Raw genomic sequence first — 14,761 nt, forward strand, 5'->3', positions numbered from 1 at the left:
TGTGATGGTTTGGATCTGGCACTTTTTGATTTGAGCCCTCTCTGATTAGCCTGGAAGTAACTTCATCATAATATAGCAAAGATGAGAGGAATAGGGGGGAAAAATGGGGGGAACCCCACCCCCTAAACTCTGAAAATTCTGCTATTTTTTCCATTAAGCCTTTCTTTCTAAAATGAGAATAAGCAAGCAATGTTCTATGGTAGCAAGGCAGTGGTAATTATCTAAATTAAATCCTTGCAAATTAGCTTTATGAAGAAAGTGAAGCTAAAGGGAGCTGCTAAGATTACAGCTATGAAGTATGGCTTTATGCAAAAACCTCATGTGTCTGTTCAGAATTTGGAGCAGTGAACACCACTTGTTACTTAATCAGGGCTACATCAGCTCCCTCTTTCCCAAGAAATTTGACAGTTAACTGAGGTTCAGCGATGTGCTAGGCAGTCCTCAGTTCTTTGACTAAAACACCTCACAGCTACCCTAGGCTTCTTGTTGCTCAAGTAATCTCTGTGTGTCTGTATTTTGCAGCTAGAGTGTCTAGGGGCTATTTAAGGGTTTCATCCTGCTGAAAAGAGCATAAGGCTTGGTTGTAGTGACCTACCTTCCTGTTTCACAGCTATCTATCTATGGACCAGTTAAGAATCTGGATGAAGAGAGGAAGGGTCTTGTAGCGCTTGTGGTATATAAGGCTGAAGTTGCTTTACAGAGGCAGACAGTTATTAACAGAGTTGCCACAGGCTGGCTTCTGCGGCTTGAGAGACCAGTCCTCAGCCTTGAGCATACCCTTGAACACAGAGTTTAGAGTGTAATGCAACAGCATGCTCGAAGATCTTATCCCTGCCTTGGTTCATGTAGGGCGTGGAAAAGTGATGGTACAAGTGTGTGTGTGTTTGTGAGTATGTGGAGGTGACCAAACACAACTAATAAGCCTGGGGGGGTGTGTTTGATTACATTTACTTAACATTTTTACTTCTCTGTATGCCTGAATAGTAAAATAAGAACTGTTGGCTGTATGTAGACATTCTGATGTCCAGGAAAGGACCCTGTGGACAAGACTCGACATTTCTTTATGTTTTTGGTTGAGTAATCAAGATTTAAGTTATTTTATCAATTACTTTTTTTATTTGTCCACAGTTGCCCACCATTATTGTTGAATTAGTTTGATAGTTGTCTTCAAGCAGAAGTTGATGGTCTCCCAGCTGCATAAAACCGTTCAACTTGTTTTAGAAGTATGTCTTTTGTTTTAGGGAGTTTACTTAAAAGTGAACAAAGAACCATTCGGGCCCCTCTGGCTTTGGGACACTAGAAATGGCTTTCGTAGGCTTCATAGGTTAAAAAATGTCTCCTCGGTAAGCATGGAGATAACTTGTTGACTTGCCAGGGGTTGCATGGGACAGTGAAGAATTACTAAGCATATATTTCTCCAAAAAGGATGGGAAAAAAAGTCATGTCCTTGATGATATTTTTAGTGAGTTGATGTATTCCACAGCCTTGCACATTCGCAGTGCAACAGGTACTAAAGGCACGTCCATGGTTTGGGGTGGCTTTTGTGCCAGGCTGCACTGCAGGATGTAGTTGCCTCCATCTGTGTGTCTGCAAGGCCACAGGAAGGTAAGGGTTTAAGCTAGTTTGTCTCCTGCTCTTTTGTGCTGCAATCTCATCAAGAGTTTGGTTTTCCAGTCCACCACTGGGATCCAAACTGAATCCAGAAATATTCAACAATCTGCAAATAGGAGGATGTGGGCTGTATTCAGGTTTATTGGTCTTATTTTACTAGCATTTTCTTCCCACTTGCATCCAGAAAGTTTCATGTTGCATCTCTTGTTAAACTGCTTGAAAACTCAGATAACTCGTACCAGAGTTCAGCTTGTCTGTGCACATAAGTATTTCTTCTCCCTACTTTCCCAAACATGAAACACTCCAGCTGAAAACAGATGGGGTGAAGAGATGGATAGGAACATTTTGTGTCCAGGCATGCTTTGTAGGTGGGCTGCAATGAAGGTGAGGCTGCCAGGGGAAGATCACACAGGTAGCCCTCACAAGGCAACCACCTGTCTGCAAAGCAGGATTAGGGCAAATCATTAGGCTTCCATAAAAGCAAAGGTGTTTCCTTTGAAGGTCACACAAAAGAAAGAAGGGCAGTATGGAAAGGTAAATGGTAGGAGACAGATAGAGATTAAGGAAAAAGTCAATGAGATGTTGTCTTATTATACCAGCAGTGTGTTTCCAAGAGAACAACTCTTCCTGCCCACCTCTGGGCTGCTCCCTCCCCAAGTGCTTTGCTGTGCAGAAAGCCTGGTCCTAAACTGTGCTTAAATTCTTCCAGCTTTGCCTTGTTTGACCATCAGCACTACCTTTGGAGGGGCATTAACTCCTAAGTCTCTGTGCTCTGTTAGTCAGTGTTCCTGGAACTGGTTTCTGATCTTTTTGCTCTTCAGTGTGTGTGTGTGTGTGTGTGTGGGGGGGGTGGGGGGGGGGGGGGGGGGGGGGGGGGCGGGAAATGTGTGTCTTAGTTTTTGTTGTGGTTTTGGGGTTTTTTTTTGTTATTTTTTTTTCCTTTTTAAGAAGCAAGGCAGAAGGATTTCCAGCAAATGTACTTAATGTCACTTTATTTGGCAAGCAGTGTTGACTTCCTTCCTTATCCAACTGTGCAAAATTGAAAAGACAGTTGAAAAAAAGATTGATTTTGGAGATTTTCCCTGAACCCAATTTTAATGAAAAATTCTCTGGAAAAGAGGTTTACTGCTCAAAGCCAACTCCTAGCAAGAATCCTTTTGCATGCCACAACTGCTGGTATGTATTGCCTTTTTCACTTCCAAAATCCATCTTGCTGTATTTGTTTTCTTGGCAGAAAGACTCTCGTAACATGTATTTAAGAACCCCAGTTACCCCTTCAGAACATCAGATGTAACTACTGGTTTTCTTTGACCTAAACTGTATGTTTTTATGTTAGATCCAGTTATGCCAGGCACAGGGAGAAGCCAAAATCTAGCCCCTCACCTACCTCTGAGCTCAAGGGGTAGCTTTTGAGGCTTGTGGGAGAGGTGAGAGCAGCTGGTCACCATCTTGTCTTGGCACACCTAGAGAAAGCAGAAATCAACCTGCAAAGCCCTAAGGGTTCCCAGATGAGCACATGAAGAAGCATGATGTGCCCGCTTGCTTTCATTATACTATCATTTCTTGTGCCCTTCCACACTCTGCTGCTTTCCAGATTTTTGCCCTCAAGTTACCTACTTTTCTGCTAACGTTGTTATAATTACAGCTAATTGGAAGAAGAGGAGGGAGAAGTGTGGGGTTTTCCACTGAAAATAATGACATCTGTAGGGAGAGGGGGGGAAATGAAGAACTGAAAAATGGATTGCTGGAGGTTTTCAATGAAAACCAGACAGAAAAAGTCAATTAACTGACATCTTAATTTTCCTGGAAAAAGTCCCAGACCCTAAACATTTTTGGTACTAGCCTGTCTCCAGTGTATATATGACATTAGAAATAATCACTGCTCCCAACCAGTCAAGACAGATTTAATTAGCAACTTGCCGTCTCCACTGGGAATGAAAATGTAATTTTCAGGATTTTTACTGATACGACTTGATTTCTGCTACTGCAGAAACAAGAAGGCCATTAGCACACCTTTAATTTCTAACTCCAGAACATGAGAAGCTGCCTTTTTTAGGGAGGTATTGCTTTTAAAAGTCAGCTTGAGTTAAAGATCACAGAATCTGTTGTAGGTTTTCAGAGTATCAGGCAGAAAAGTGTGAAGAGGAACAGGGTATCTAATTTAAACAGCTGCATGATTTGATAATTTTATTTCTATGAAACAATGAATCAGGATTTATCATTCAGTACCTGTTAGATTTTAAAAGGCTTCACACACACACTGGCTTTTTTTTTTTCCCCCCCCACCCTTTGAGAACAAATCATAGGGAAGAATCAAGGCATTTAAGGGAGCTTGCCTTAGGGGACTGATGGTGGTCTTCTGGTGACAGTTGATGTGGTGGCTGTTCTCATTAAATCATTCTCTTTCCTGGTCACTTGATGAAGCATCTATCCGCTATCTGGAAATATCCTTAGTTCCTCACTGATCATCTAAGGAGGTGATGTAAAAATACATTCCATGCCTTTTGCCTGTTAAAGTAGGAGCCGGGTGCTGCCTCCCCTCATTATACTTCCTTTGCCTGTTGTATGTGTTTTAAGTGTAAAAGTACACTGTGCTGGTCTCTGAAGCCTGTCTGTACTATGAAATAACCAGAAGGTTTTATAAACAGTTAATGCCATCCTAGGGGAGAGACACTCTTTGGGGTTTGCAGCCCACATGTTATATCATGTTTGCCTTTCTTCTCTGGCAGCCTGTGCCTGCAATACTGTGGTATCTACTTGTTTGCACCAGCTGGGCAAGAACTTTAGGAGCCAAAAGCATCTTGGCAGAAGCAGGGTGACCTCAGTGTGTCCCAGTGGGACTTGGGACTGGGAAGGAACAGAAATAATTGAAGGACATCCTCCCCACTGTATAGCTGCCTGAGATGTTTGAATAGCCAACAGGTCCCACTTTTTTTTTTTTTTTTCCTTTCCAAATTATATTGTTATATGAATGCCAACATTAGATGTGAAGCTTGGAAGCATATTTCTTGTTAGAAAAGTTTTGTTCTACCATCTTTGCTGTTATAGGGGCTATTTGCACAAAATGAAGTGAACACACAAATACCTATATTTATCTACCTTGCACAAAGAAGCAGTCTGCTAATTGTTGCTTTTCCTTTTTGTGAAAAAATAACATGCATTTTAGCTCTGACACTACCTGCAAGGAAAACATGTCAAATCAGTGATTCATGGTACTGCTGCTTGCTACAGATGTGGACCTTTTTAATCAAGTTTTCTTTCATACACATTTGGATACCATCAGCACTGTGGGTTTGGAAGTGAATGATGGGGTTACTGTGTAGCAGCTGCAGAGCAACTCTCCTAGGCGAGTTAAAAACCCTGCTGGAAATATTTCACTCTTAATGTTCTCTTGTAAGCAAAATACTGTGTGCACTTGTGCATGTGCTACTAGAGATGTGTTAGAACATTTTCAGAATCTCTTGAAACTTCAGGAAGGAAGTATGTGTTACACTGGCAATAGTATATTTCCTTTCTTCAGTTTTATTTTGTTTTCCTAGCTCAAGCGAGTTACTCTCAAACACATCTTTGAACCACAGACACCTACTTAGCCATAGGTACTACTACCTAATTCTTCCCTCTGTTACACGTATGTCTCTTGTGTGCACCTAATGCTAATGTGTACCTGTGAGCACTGCTGCATGTCAGCTGTTCTTTTTAGAGGTCTAGAAAGATTTTACATGGCGGGGTTTAGGTTATTAGACCCTACTGTTTGCTCTGTATCAACAATCAGGATTAGATAAAGTTGGGAGAGAGGCTGCTAGTGCACTGTATGATATCCCTACCCTCTTTCGCTTCTTCACACTTACTGCCATTTGCACTGGATTGATTACAGGCTTGTAATGCTGTACAGTGTTTGCTCCGTGGGTGGGGGGGGGGGGTTCATATACGTTACAAAATAAAGGGAAATTAATCATAAGCGAGTTGCATTTCTCAGCGTCAAAATAATTTATATTGATTTACTTTTGCAGATGCTTCTTCGGAGAAGGGAGCCCATCACTGACGACCTATGACCTGGAGAAGTGTAGACCAAAGGCTGCAAGCTAGTCTTGCAACTGCATTGTTCTGTTTTGTTCTGGTTTGGTTTGTTTGGGGTTTTTTTTTTGTGGTTTTGCCCCTAGTGCCTTATCTCTTCAGTGCATGTTATTTATGCCTGGTGAAATCCCTGTGAGGACAATAGAAGAGCAGATCATACAGGCTAGTGATCCTCAGGATCCAGTAAAAATCTTTTGGGAAGCATTATTGCCCTTTGTTCTGAAGATGCTATTTGTGCTGCCTATGAGAATCTGTTAAAAAGCCTTATGAGAAATGATGCAGCTATTGCTGGGGATTTGGAGACTGTCACATCTGGTTTGAATTCAAGAGCTTAGAAGACCAGTAGTGTTGTGATTATTTTTTTTCATTGAGAATTATTGTCATCTTTATTTTATTCCAGGGAACAATTTGCTGATATGCCATCTAGAATTCTGTACTCTTTTTTTCTTGGTTTTTTTGATAAAAAGGAGATCTGCTTAACTTTTTTGACACATTTGTGTAATTGCAAGCAAGGTACCGCCAATGCCAGGCCAGGTAGAAGGTGCCTACACCCCGCTTTTTGAGTCGAGGCCAGTTCTCCTTTTCTTCTGGCTTCAGAATTATATGGAAAATGTAATCACAGTTTTTCTGTGTGTAGTTATTTGTATCAGAAGAATTTTAGTAGAAATATTTAAGGGGGTTAACTTCTCAGTGCAAATGGCTTTATATTTCCAAATGAAATTGTTGTAATGAATCTGAACATCATTGTGTAATCTCTAACCTGAGAATAAAACCTGGCTTTTAAAATGAAATTATATTTATAACGTGAAAGTTTTTTAGAAAATTGCAGTGAATGGGTGTTCAGAAAATATTACTTGATAATCTCCTTGCAAGATTGTCTCTTCCCTTCAGGCTTTTAAGAGACCAGTTGCTGGGAGAAAGGTACCCAAAACTGCTGGGATCCCACCTGAAAGAGGGAGCAGAGATTTTCGCACTGTGAGGCTGCATGAGATGTCCTGTGTGCGTTCATCATAGCTCAGAAGTCATTAATATGAGTTTAAGTTCCCACACTAACAGCTTTTTGAGCTATGCAAAGACAATCATCAGTTACAAGATTGTCTGCGTGTGTTGTTCTGGCTTTTAGAACAGGTATTTCCATTTCCATCAATATACAAAGGCCTGTGCATTAAAATAATAACCTTACAGGATTAAACATGTTCAGCATTTGATTTTGGACACAATAGGGAACAGTCCATGGGAAAGGATTTTTCTGCTGTTACATTTTACAGCGATGCTGCTTTTGCCTCCACTGATCAAAGAAACAACACTCCTGACTTACAATACAGACTCTGGAAGAACGCAAGCAAAGCACCGAGTGAACCAGCCTCTGGAGAGAAATTGCCTTTTCACAAACTATTGAAAATTAGAGTTTGACTGCAACATTAGCTACAGAATAAACTCCTGAGTGTCTATTAGAGAGACGGGACTTTTTCTCTCTGCATGAATTTGGAGCTGACTTACAGACGCTATAGCGCCAGATAGTTTAACCAGCAAACAATATAACTGTACTACTCCCGATTAGTGATTTGGCTAATAAGGGTGAGATCATGGAAAATGCTAATGTGGTGCCTTCGGAAAATCCAATTATAATGTAACCTAATTCAATGCAAGCTCTCAGCAGGTGACCAGTGCTGTGGGCAGAGCATCCCGCGCTCAAAATGTCGTGAATCCTCAAAACAGACGAGCTTCTGTGTGGTTGATGTGGGAGGCAACAAACCCCCGTTTCATTAATTTCCACTGTTTTTCTCAACTAAACGCGAAGGTTTGTGCCTTCCATTTGTGGTGCTTAACTCATTATCTGACAACTTGCGCAAGCATTATCTGGCCCAGCCGGATGATTCAACATGAGCCATTCACAGTAAGAAAATAGCAATGGCAGGGCTGTCTTCTTTTTTTCTTTTCTTTTCTTTTTTTTTTTCTTTGCTCTGTTTAGTCACAGGCTTTTAATGTTTGGCTGGCTTGGGCACAAGACTGTAAACTCTGACTCTCACAAATCCTAATCATGCTAAGTGTGGGGTATTCCTTGTATTACACAATAGAGAATTTGTATCTTTTAAAATGCATATAAAATGCCCATACAGTTGATTTTCCTCTTTATTTCCTTGTAATGATGTATGTTTCCCAAATGCAGGTGCTGTAATCTATTTGAATAAGCACTGTCAACTCAAACAACCCCAAAGGATATGCTTTCTGCGGTGACCCAGATAAGTTTGAGGGGGTGAGTTATTTTAGTTAAAATCAACCATAGTACTCATAACAGGCATTTTTCCTTCCTTGAGCTTTGCCAAAACTGGGTATCAGCACTCCCAGTTCTTCCTCTGGCCTCTTAAAGAACCTTCTGGCATTTCCTAGTCTTCGTTACATATTTTATTTTCCAAACGCCTGCCAGCTTTTCCATCTGATTCTTTCTGTTTTGCTTTCTCCAATAGTTTTGTGTATTGATGAGTCGACCAATTTCACAGTAAGGGTTAATATGTTTGTGAAAGGTCTTTCCTTTTTTCCTTCCTTTTCTTGTAGGAGCTACTCAGGGTTTGGGGATATTTGAATTACTGTGCACGCTGCAAGAGGAGTAATTAATATACAAAGAGTAATTTTCTTTTCTGGACAAATACCTGAACCTGTAACAGCAGAAATGAGCTACACCTGCAGTTTGTGCCCCCCGGTTTATCTCTCACAGTGGCTTGGGGAAACAAGACAAGCATAAAGTGATTTTCTGTCAAAACTTCTCAGCAGTTTAAGGTGATGTTTTCACTAGTCTAGCAGAAAGACTGTTGTGTCCTGCATCAATGCTGGCCATTCTGCCTGCCAGGCAAGATGTGTTAGGATGCTTGACTTGAATCCCTGTGTGACTGTGTTACAAGGACTCAGACTGCCATATGAAAAATGCTTACAAGATGATGAACTTGTAGGTATGTGATAAGGAACTGACCCATAATGAAGCTGATTGCTCAGTATGTTAAATGATGGAGGGGGGTCCAGATGTGGGTTGCAATCAGTCCTTGGAAAGCCTTGTTAGCTCAGGTGGGAGTGTGCATGTTGACACAAGTTTGTACAGACTAAATGGCGAGTTATGACATCTAAGAGACACTTAAAATGTTATTAAATAACAGATTCTAGAGAACATTCTATGTAACTTCTGGCATGGTTTTCTGTAGACTTTTCTTCTAAAATGAACCTTTTCCATTTGGTTGCAGTGTTATATACTAAATGGCATGGAGAAATATTTGTTTCATATGTCTGCTTACAATATTATTTTACATTATTTTCAACATGATATGCTGGATTCACTAAATGTTTTCATTACCATAACAGTAATTACCCCATAATAAAATAAAATAAGAGCACGTTTTAACTCATGGAGTCATTAACACAAATGAGGTACTTAAAAGCTTGGGGTCTTTGGGAAATTTTTGTCCCATCCTTTTTTCTTTCCTTTTCTTTCTTTCTTTTTTTTTTTTTTTTTTTTTTTTTTGGTGGAGCTAACAGATGGGCTTGAAGTTTTTTGTTTTGATTCACCACTATTTTACCTCCCATATATTTTAAGCTCTGTGCCTTGTCAAAAATGTGTGTTGTTTTAAAATTATATTTTTCTTCTGAAGGCCTGAAGTGCTATTGGTGACAGTCATATCAATGCTTATTCCATTCTATTTAGATAGGTACTTATTTTTACTCTTATACATACTGTGTGGCATGATATAAAGGTTTTGTTGGTGATAAGTTGTCTGTCTTTATAAATCACTAAACAGCACCCCTTCTTAGTCTCAGGCTGTCATTTGTTTTAGGGAGAAAAAATTGTTATTTTGAAATTGCTGGTAAAAGGTGGGATCTGTTTGAATTGCTGGATACAAGAGAAAGTGGGTCCATGATAATTCTGTGGGCCAAGCACATGAGATACCCAAATACACACCTATGCTATCGTATGATGGGAAGGTTAGGTACCACAGCTGAGGATGATTTGGTAGATTACAAGCAAAATCCTGGATCGCATTACTTTCCTCCTTGAATACATTCACTACTGTTTTTTATCTTTTACTGCATAAATATTAGATTTCATGTCCAAATAATAAACTTTCATCACTCATTTATGTCCCACATAACATTTCACTCTCAGGCCCTCCCAGCTGCTTATCTTTTCTCTTGCACAACTTTTGTGTCCTATATAAAATGATGTTGCTATTGCAGAGTTTTCAGCTTCTGCCTGTCAGAAACACTTCAGTCTTCCTTCAGAACTCTCCTGTAACCCCAATTCCCAGCTTCTCTCTGTGATTAGTTTCTAAACCTTCTTTACTTGCAGTGGCCTTTCAAATTCTGGTATAGCATACTTGTTTTCTACATAGAATATCTAGGCTTTTTGTAATATCTTTTCTTATAATAGTATCTAGGGAAAGGTCAGGGCTTTGTTTCCTAGATCTACGGGCAAGGAATGCCATTCTACAATCCCATAAGAGGGATTAATGTGTTACCCACTGCAATCCAAAGAGTTATGTTGTTTATATATAGTCTCATGAATTACAGTAAGAGCACGTCATCAATGGAAATATTTTCTTCTGAGATGAAATAAATTATACAAATAATAGAACTAGAAATGTGAGGTGAATGCTTCAAATGAAAGACTGCACTGTACCCTTTGGCTCTGGCTCCCCGCACCCAAAGACTTGCATGTCATACTCCCAACCTCCTACCAGTCATTGCTCTGTCAGCATTTCACTTTCCATGACAACACATTTTGGAAGAATTGGGATTATGAGATGCCCCAGATTTCTGATCTTCATCCCCCTCTCCTTTCCTGTAGTTGAGAATAGAATGAGAAAAACCTAGTGTTGTACGATGATACCTTTTGGTCAAGCAAGCTCAGCTGCTCCAGCTTCCCCTATTCATCCCCCTATAACAGACTGAGAACACAACCTTACCATAATGAGCTGGAAACTCTGCCTTGCCCATACCACCCTGTGCTGAGCTTAGAGAGTATTTCTAATCAGTTTGAAGTTGTCTCTCTTGTTTAAAAAAAAATTTTAAAAATCCTCAAGTTTTAAAGATGTTTTCTGTATTTTTACTTTGTTGTGAGAATGACAGAAGGATTTCTCTGATTTTTGCAGATGCAAGTTTAAAGGTCTGCAAGACACCACAGGGTGGAAAGTATTTTTTTGATTAATAAAACACTTTCCCACCAGGAGCCAGGATGCTGGCTAATGCTGTGTTTTCACTTACGGCAGCAACAGCCTCGCTTCCACCTGCCCAGTAAACGGGGAACACCCAGGTGCTTCCTGTTTCCAGGGCTGCTTATGCAAAAGCAAAGGGTCCACACTGGCTGCTGACCGTGAAACGGGCTGGTGGTGGTGAGAGCAGGGCTGAGGGCAGTGAAGGCAAGCAGGTAGGGTGTGTGATAGGCCATGGTTCCTGATACAAGCTGCTGATCGCTGTAAGAGTTAAGATCTTGCAAGACTGAGACTGTAGATTGCAACTTTGTTGGTCTAATGGGAGGTATCAGACCAAGGGGGGTCTGGGGCTCTTCGCATGGCTGAGGGAAAGGACTTGGAAAAGGGAAATCTCATGGAGCGAAAGCAGGATATGTGCTGCTAAAGTTTATATCGCATGACCTGATTAAGAGAGATGTTACGGCTTTCATGGAGGGTGCAGCTTCTTTGTTGGCGTTTTCATCATCAGATTGGTTTCTTTCATTAAATTGTTTGGGTTTGTTGAGAAGAGTGAGGGAGATGTTTTAATTTTCTTGGAGGAAGTTTTCACTTTGTGCCTTTCTGTTTTCAGGCATCCTGTATTTCAGCTCTTAGTTGTGTTAAGTCCCAAGTTAATCGATTTAAAGCAATGGCATTACCTTCTAGAGTTGGCATACACATAGGTCCTTTGCGAGTTAGTCACAAAACCAGCTCTCTCTTTGACTAAATACAGCAGTCACTTAAAACTGTTACTTAAGGCTAGGCATAAAGCACCAGCCAGAGTATTTCCCTATGCTAAAAGTGGGGAAAGAGCTGCGCTTTTCTGAGGATTGAACTAAGAGCTGATATTTTTGTAATTCCTGTTCTTTTTCCCTTTTTTCTCTGCAATGTCAAATTTGCAGCCTGTCCTTTGTAGTCGTGACCCAGCATGAAATCTGTAGAAATAGTGTCTCAGAAGAAACATTCCTAGTTGTGCTAAATGGAAGGACTAGCAATGGTATTAGAAAACCACAGTCATCAACACCAAAGAGCAGGATATTCCAAATAAAATTCTTTCTACATAAATGACCTGTTTGGACACTGAAACAACTTTGGAAGGGCAGTCAACCTCTTCATATTTTTAGCTTTATTTTAGGAAGGAGCATTATGGACATACAGGAGAAAATTCGATCGCTTTATGAGCAGGAATAATCATGTTCTCTTACATTGTCAGTAGCAAGGGAGGGATTACTTTATTCCCTGTTATAATTCCCCTGTGGTCAAGAGTTAGTGAGGGTGGGGATACCAAACAGGGACTTGGATTCTCCAGTGATGTACTTGCTCTAGAAAGGAAGGGAACTTGCTAAAATCAGTTTTGAGGGATGAATATTGTGTTACAGTTAGCTGAAACCAGGCTTGAATCTGGCTCAGTAATGCCAGCAAAATTAGTTGCTCACAGGGATTGTTCCTAATCCTTAACAGTGACAATTAAAATTCAAAGCATGTGTTTAATGTTGTTATCTCACTGTTCATGACTTCTGAAGAGACATCTGACTTCCCTGAGGATTGGGGTGTGGTTGGGTCAGGGCGCTGTAGCTGCTTTTCTATTTCTGTCTGATAAATTAATAGCTTGCAACTTTGAAACGCAGCTAAGACAAAGCTGCAAAAGCAGAAAACCTCACCGCCAAATCAAACCCACTGTGTTACGGGGTGACCTCTATGAACCACAGTTCTGCATTACAAGATACCTGTTGGGCAACTGGGGAAAAAAAAAAAAAGAAAAAAAAAAAAAGCAATTAATCTGAATGTGCTGTTAATTTAATAGTATTCCCATGGGGAGCCTTAGACAGTACTACTATTCACAAGCTTACCATAACTTCCTACTGTTCCACAGATGCCTGTGACAGGCTCCACTTTTCATGCTCGTTCCTCTGGAGTCCTTTACTTTGGAGTCACAGCAAACCATCCATTTGTGGTTTTTGAGTCAAATGAGATTTGCGGGAAGTTAAATTCCCATTGAAGAGAACTTAAAAAGGTGGTGCTGTACTGCCAAGAAACTTTTCCAAATAATTGAATTCTTATTAATAGAAGTTTTCACTTTGATGAATGCAAATGTTCAAGCTGTAGCATGTTGTGAGGTTCTCTGTATCTGAAAACACAGATAAGAGATGTGGGAAAGGCAAACAAAAACCCCTCTGAGTAGTACCAGGGAGGGGGAGGATATTAATAAGTAAGGAACATCCCTCACTAGTTTCTTGTTTGTTCCGATTCATTTGGCCTATTCCACCCCATTTTGTTTAGTTTCTGTGTGTAAACATCAGTACTGTTTACAAGCAGTATTTAATTTTAGAACAGCTCAATCTTATGAAGACTGTAAGCCTTTCTTCATCTAAGAAAAAAATGATACAGACGTTGCACCTCAATTTATGTATGCTATTGGGGTGTAACACCGACACGATGTTTCATGACTACTAAGCAGATACCATTCATCTTGGTCAATTGTTCTCAAAAATTTTACATTTCAGTTGCAGGCATCTAAATCTCCATTAAATTCTTCAGGCTTCTTTAAACTTCTGCAGATTAGTCCCTGCAATTCTGCAGGCTTTCTGCCTCTGAAGTCCCCAGCAGACCCGCGGGGCTCTGCAGAGCCAGGCAGACTCTGGCTTTGCTGAACTGCATGGGTTTTCCTTGCTCTATAGGAAAAATGTGTGCAGATAGCTCAAGTTCAAGGACTGTACATGCTGGTGGGGATGTTCGTGCACACACGAACGCATCCCAGGTTGTGCTCATGTATGTACTTGCATATTTATATTATACACATAGAAAATAAGTGTTCAGTTATGAAGGTTTGAGTGTAAGAGTTAAATATACATGCTATTTCCTCTAGGAAAGAAACCTAGCAGGATTGCTAAAACTTTTAACCTGGCCACATAACAAGAGTCAGTGTGCCACGTCCCCAGGGAGGAGTGTTGTAGTAAGAGAAAATGGAGATTTCTTTTTAACCTGGAGCTCATGCTGCACCAGGCTTTCATTTTGTGAGTCTTTCCAGACTAAGAAGCTTTGCCTCTGTTAATGATGCATTGTGTTCCAGGCTGGCAGAGTCCACTCCCTGCCACCATGCTTGCTTTCTCAGCGCCGGCTTTCTCTTTATACACTGGTGAGGGGAAAGTGCATTTCCATTGATTTTTATTTACTCTTTTATAAGAGTACTTTTTAGTTTACTATAACAGTTTAATTGGGCTCCAAAGCAGTCTGTCCCACTCACAAAAGCATACTGTTGTTCCACCTCTGTTTTTCCTTTTGGTATGAGGGGCCTCCAGAGCTAAACCACCATCTCCTCTGCCCACAGGCTGTGGAAAGGCTCACGGTGCACCTCTGTGAGTGTTGCTGGAGTGGCGATGGGCAGATGGCACCTTCTTTCTCCTCAGCCTCCTTCACCCAGCGGCATGTGGGGTTTCAGCAGGAGGGAGCAGCAGGTCAGTGCCTCTTGAGCAGAGCTGCACTCGCAGCTGAGAGGAAGGCTGGAGTTTTCTGAAACAATATAATTTTAGACAAGCCTGAAAAACTACTCCTGGCAATTTAAACACCTTTCCTTTGTAGTGAGAAAGTACAGTATAAAATCTGGCTTCCTCAAAGGCTTCCCAGGCCGTTCTCTCACCTCGTAGAGCTGGTTTGCTTCGTGCAAAGCACAAGCTCTTTGTTACAGGGAGTAGATTATTTTGGGGAGTTTCCAAATGCAGGTACAACCCTGCCTTACTCTTGCATGGAGGGGAAGTGACCTAGGCAGAACAGGTCCATGCTCCTGGTTTCCTACGGAGCAGTGTTTATGAAGCTGTGCTGGCTGCGTGCGTGCAGGTGCGCTTCTGCCAGGCCTTCCCAGTGAC

At 40.9% G+C, this 14,761-nt stretch overlaps 1 protein-coding gene across 2 annotated transcripts in view; it reads left to right on the plus strand.

Moving 5' to 3' along the window:
- The window catches only part of TNIP3 (TNFAIP3 interacting protein 3), a 61,475-nt gene that overhangs the window by 45,760 nt on the left and 954 nt on the right, over positions 1 to 14,761 (plus strand). Inside the window, exons 12-13 of one of the 2 annotated variants that reach the window (XR_005826414.1) lie at positions 5,622 to 7,942; positions 14,227 to 14,353. Coding sequence is in view for 1 of the 2 variants with exons in the window: in XM_040584123.1 (XP_040440057.1) it covers positions 5,622 to 5,653 (32 nt within the window). In the remaining variant the exon portion in view is untranslated. Of the gene's footprint in view, positions 1 to 5,621; positions 9,021 to 14,226; positions 14,354 to 14,761 lie in introns of those variants that run through there. The other variant, XM_040584123.1, reaches the window with a different exon arrangement.

This window comes from Falco naumanni, chromosome 1 (assembly GCF_017639655.2).
Source record: "Falco naumanni isolate bFalNau1 chromosome 1, bFalNau1.pat, whole genome shotgun sequence".
NCBI lineage: Eukaryota > Metazoa > Chordata > Aves > Falconiformes > Falconidae > Falco > Falco naumanni.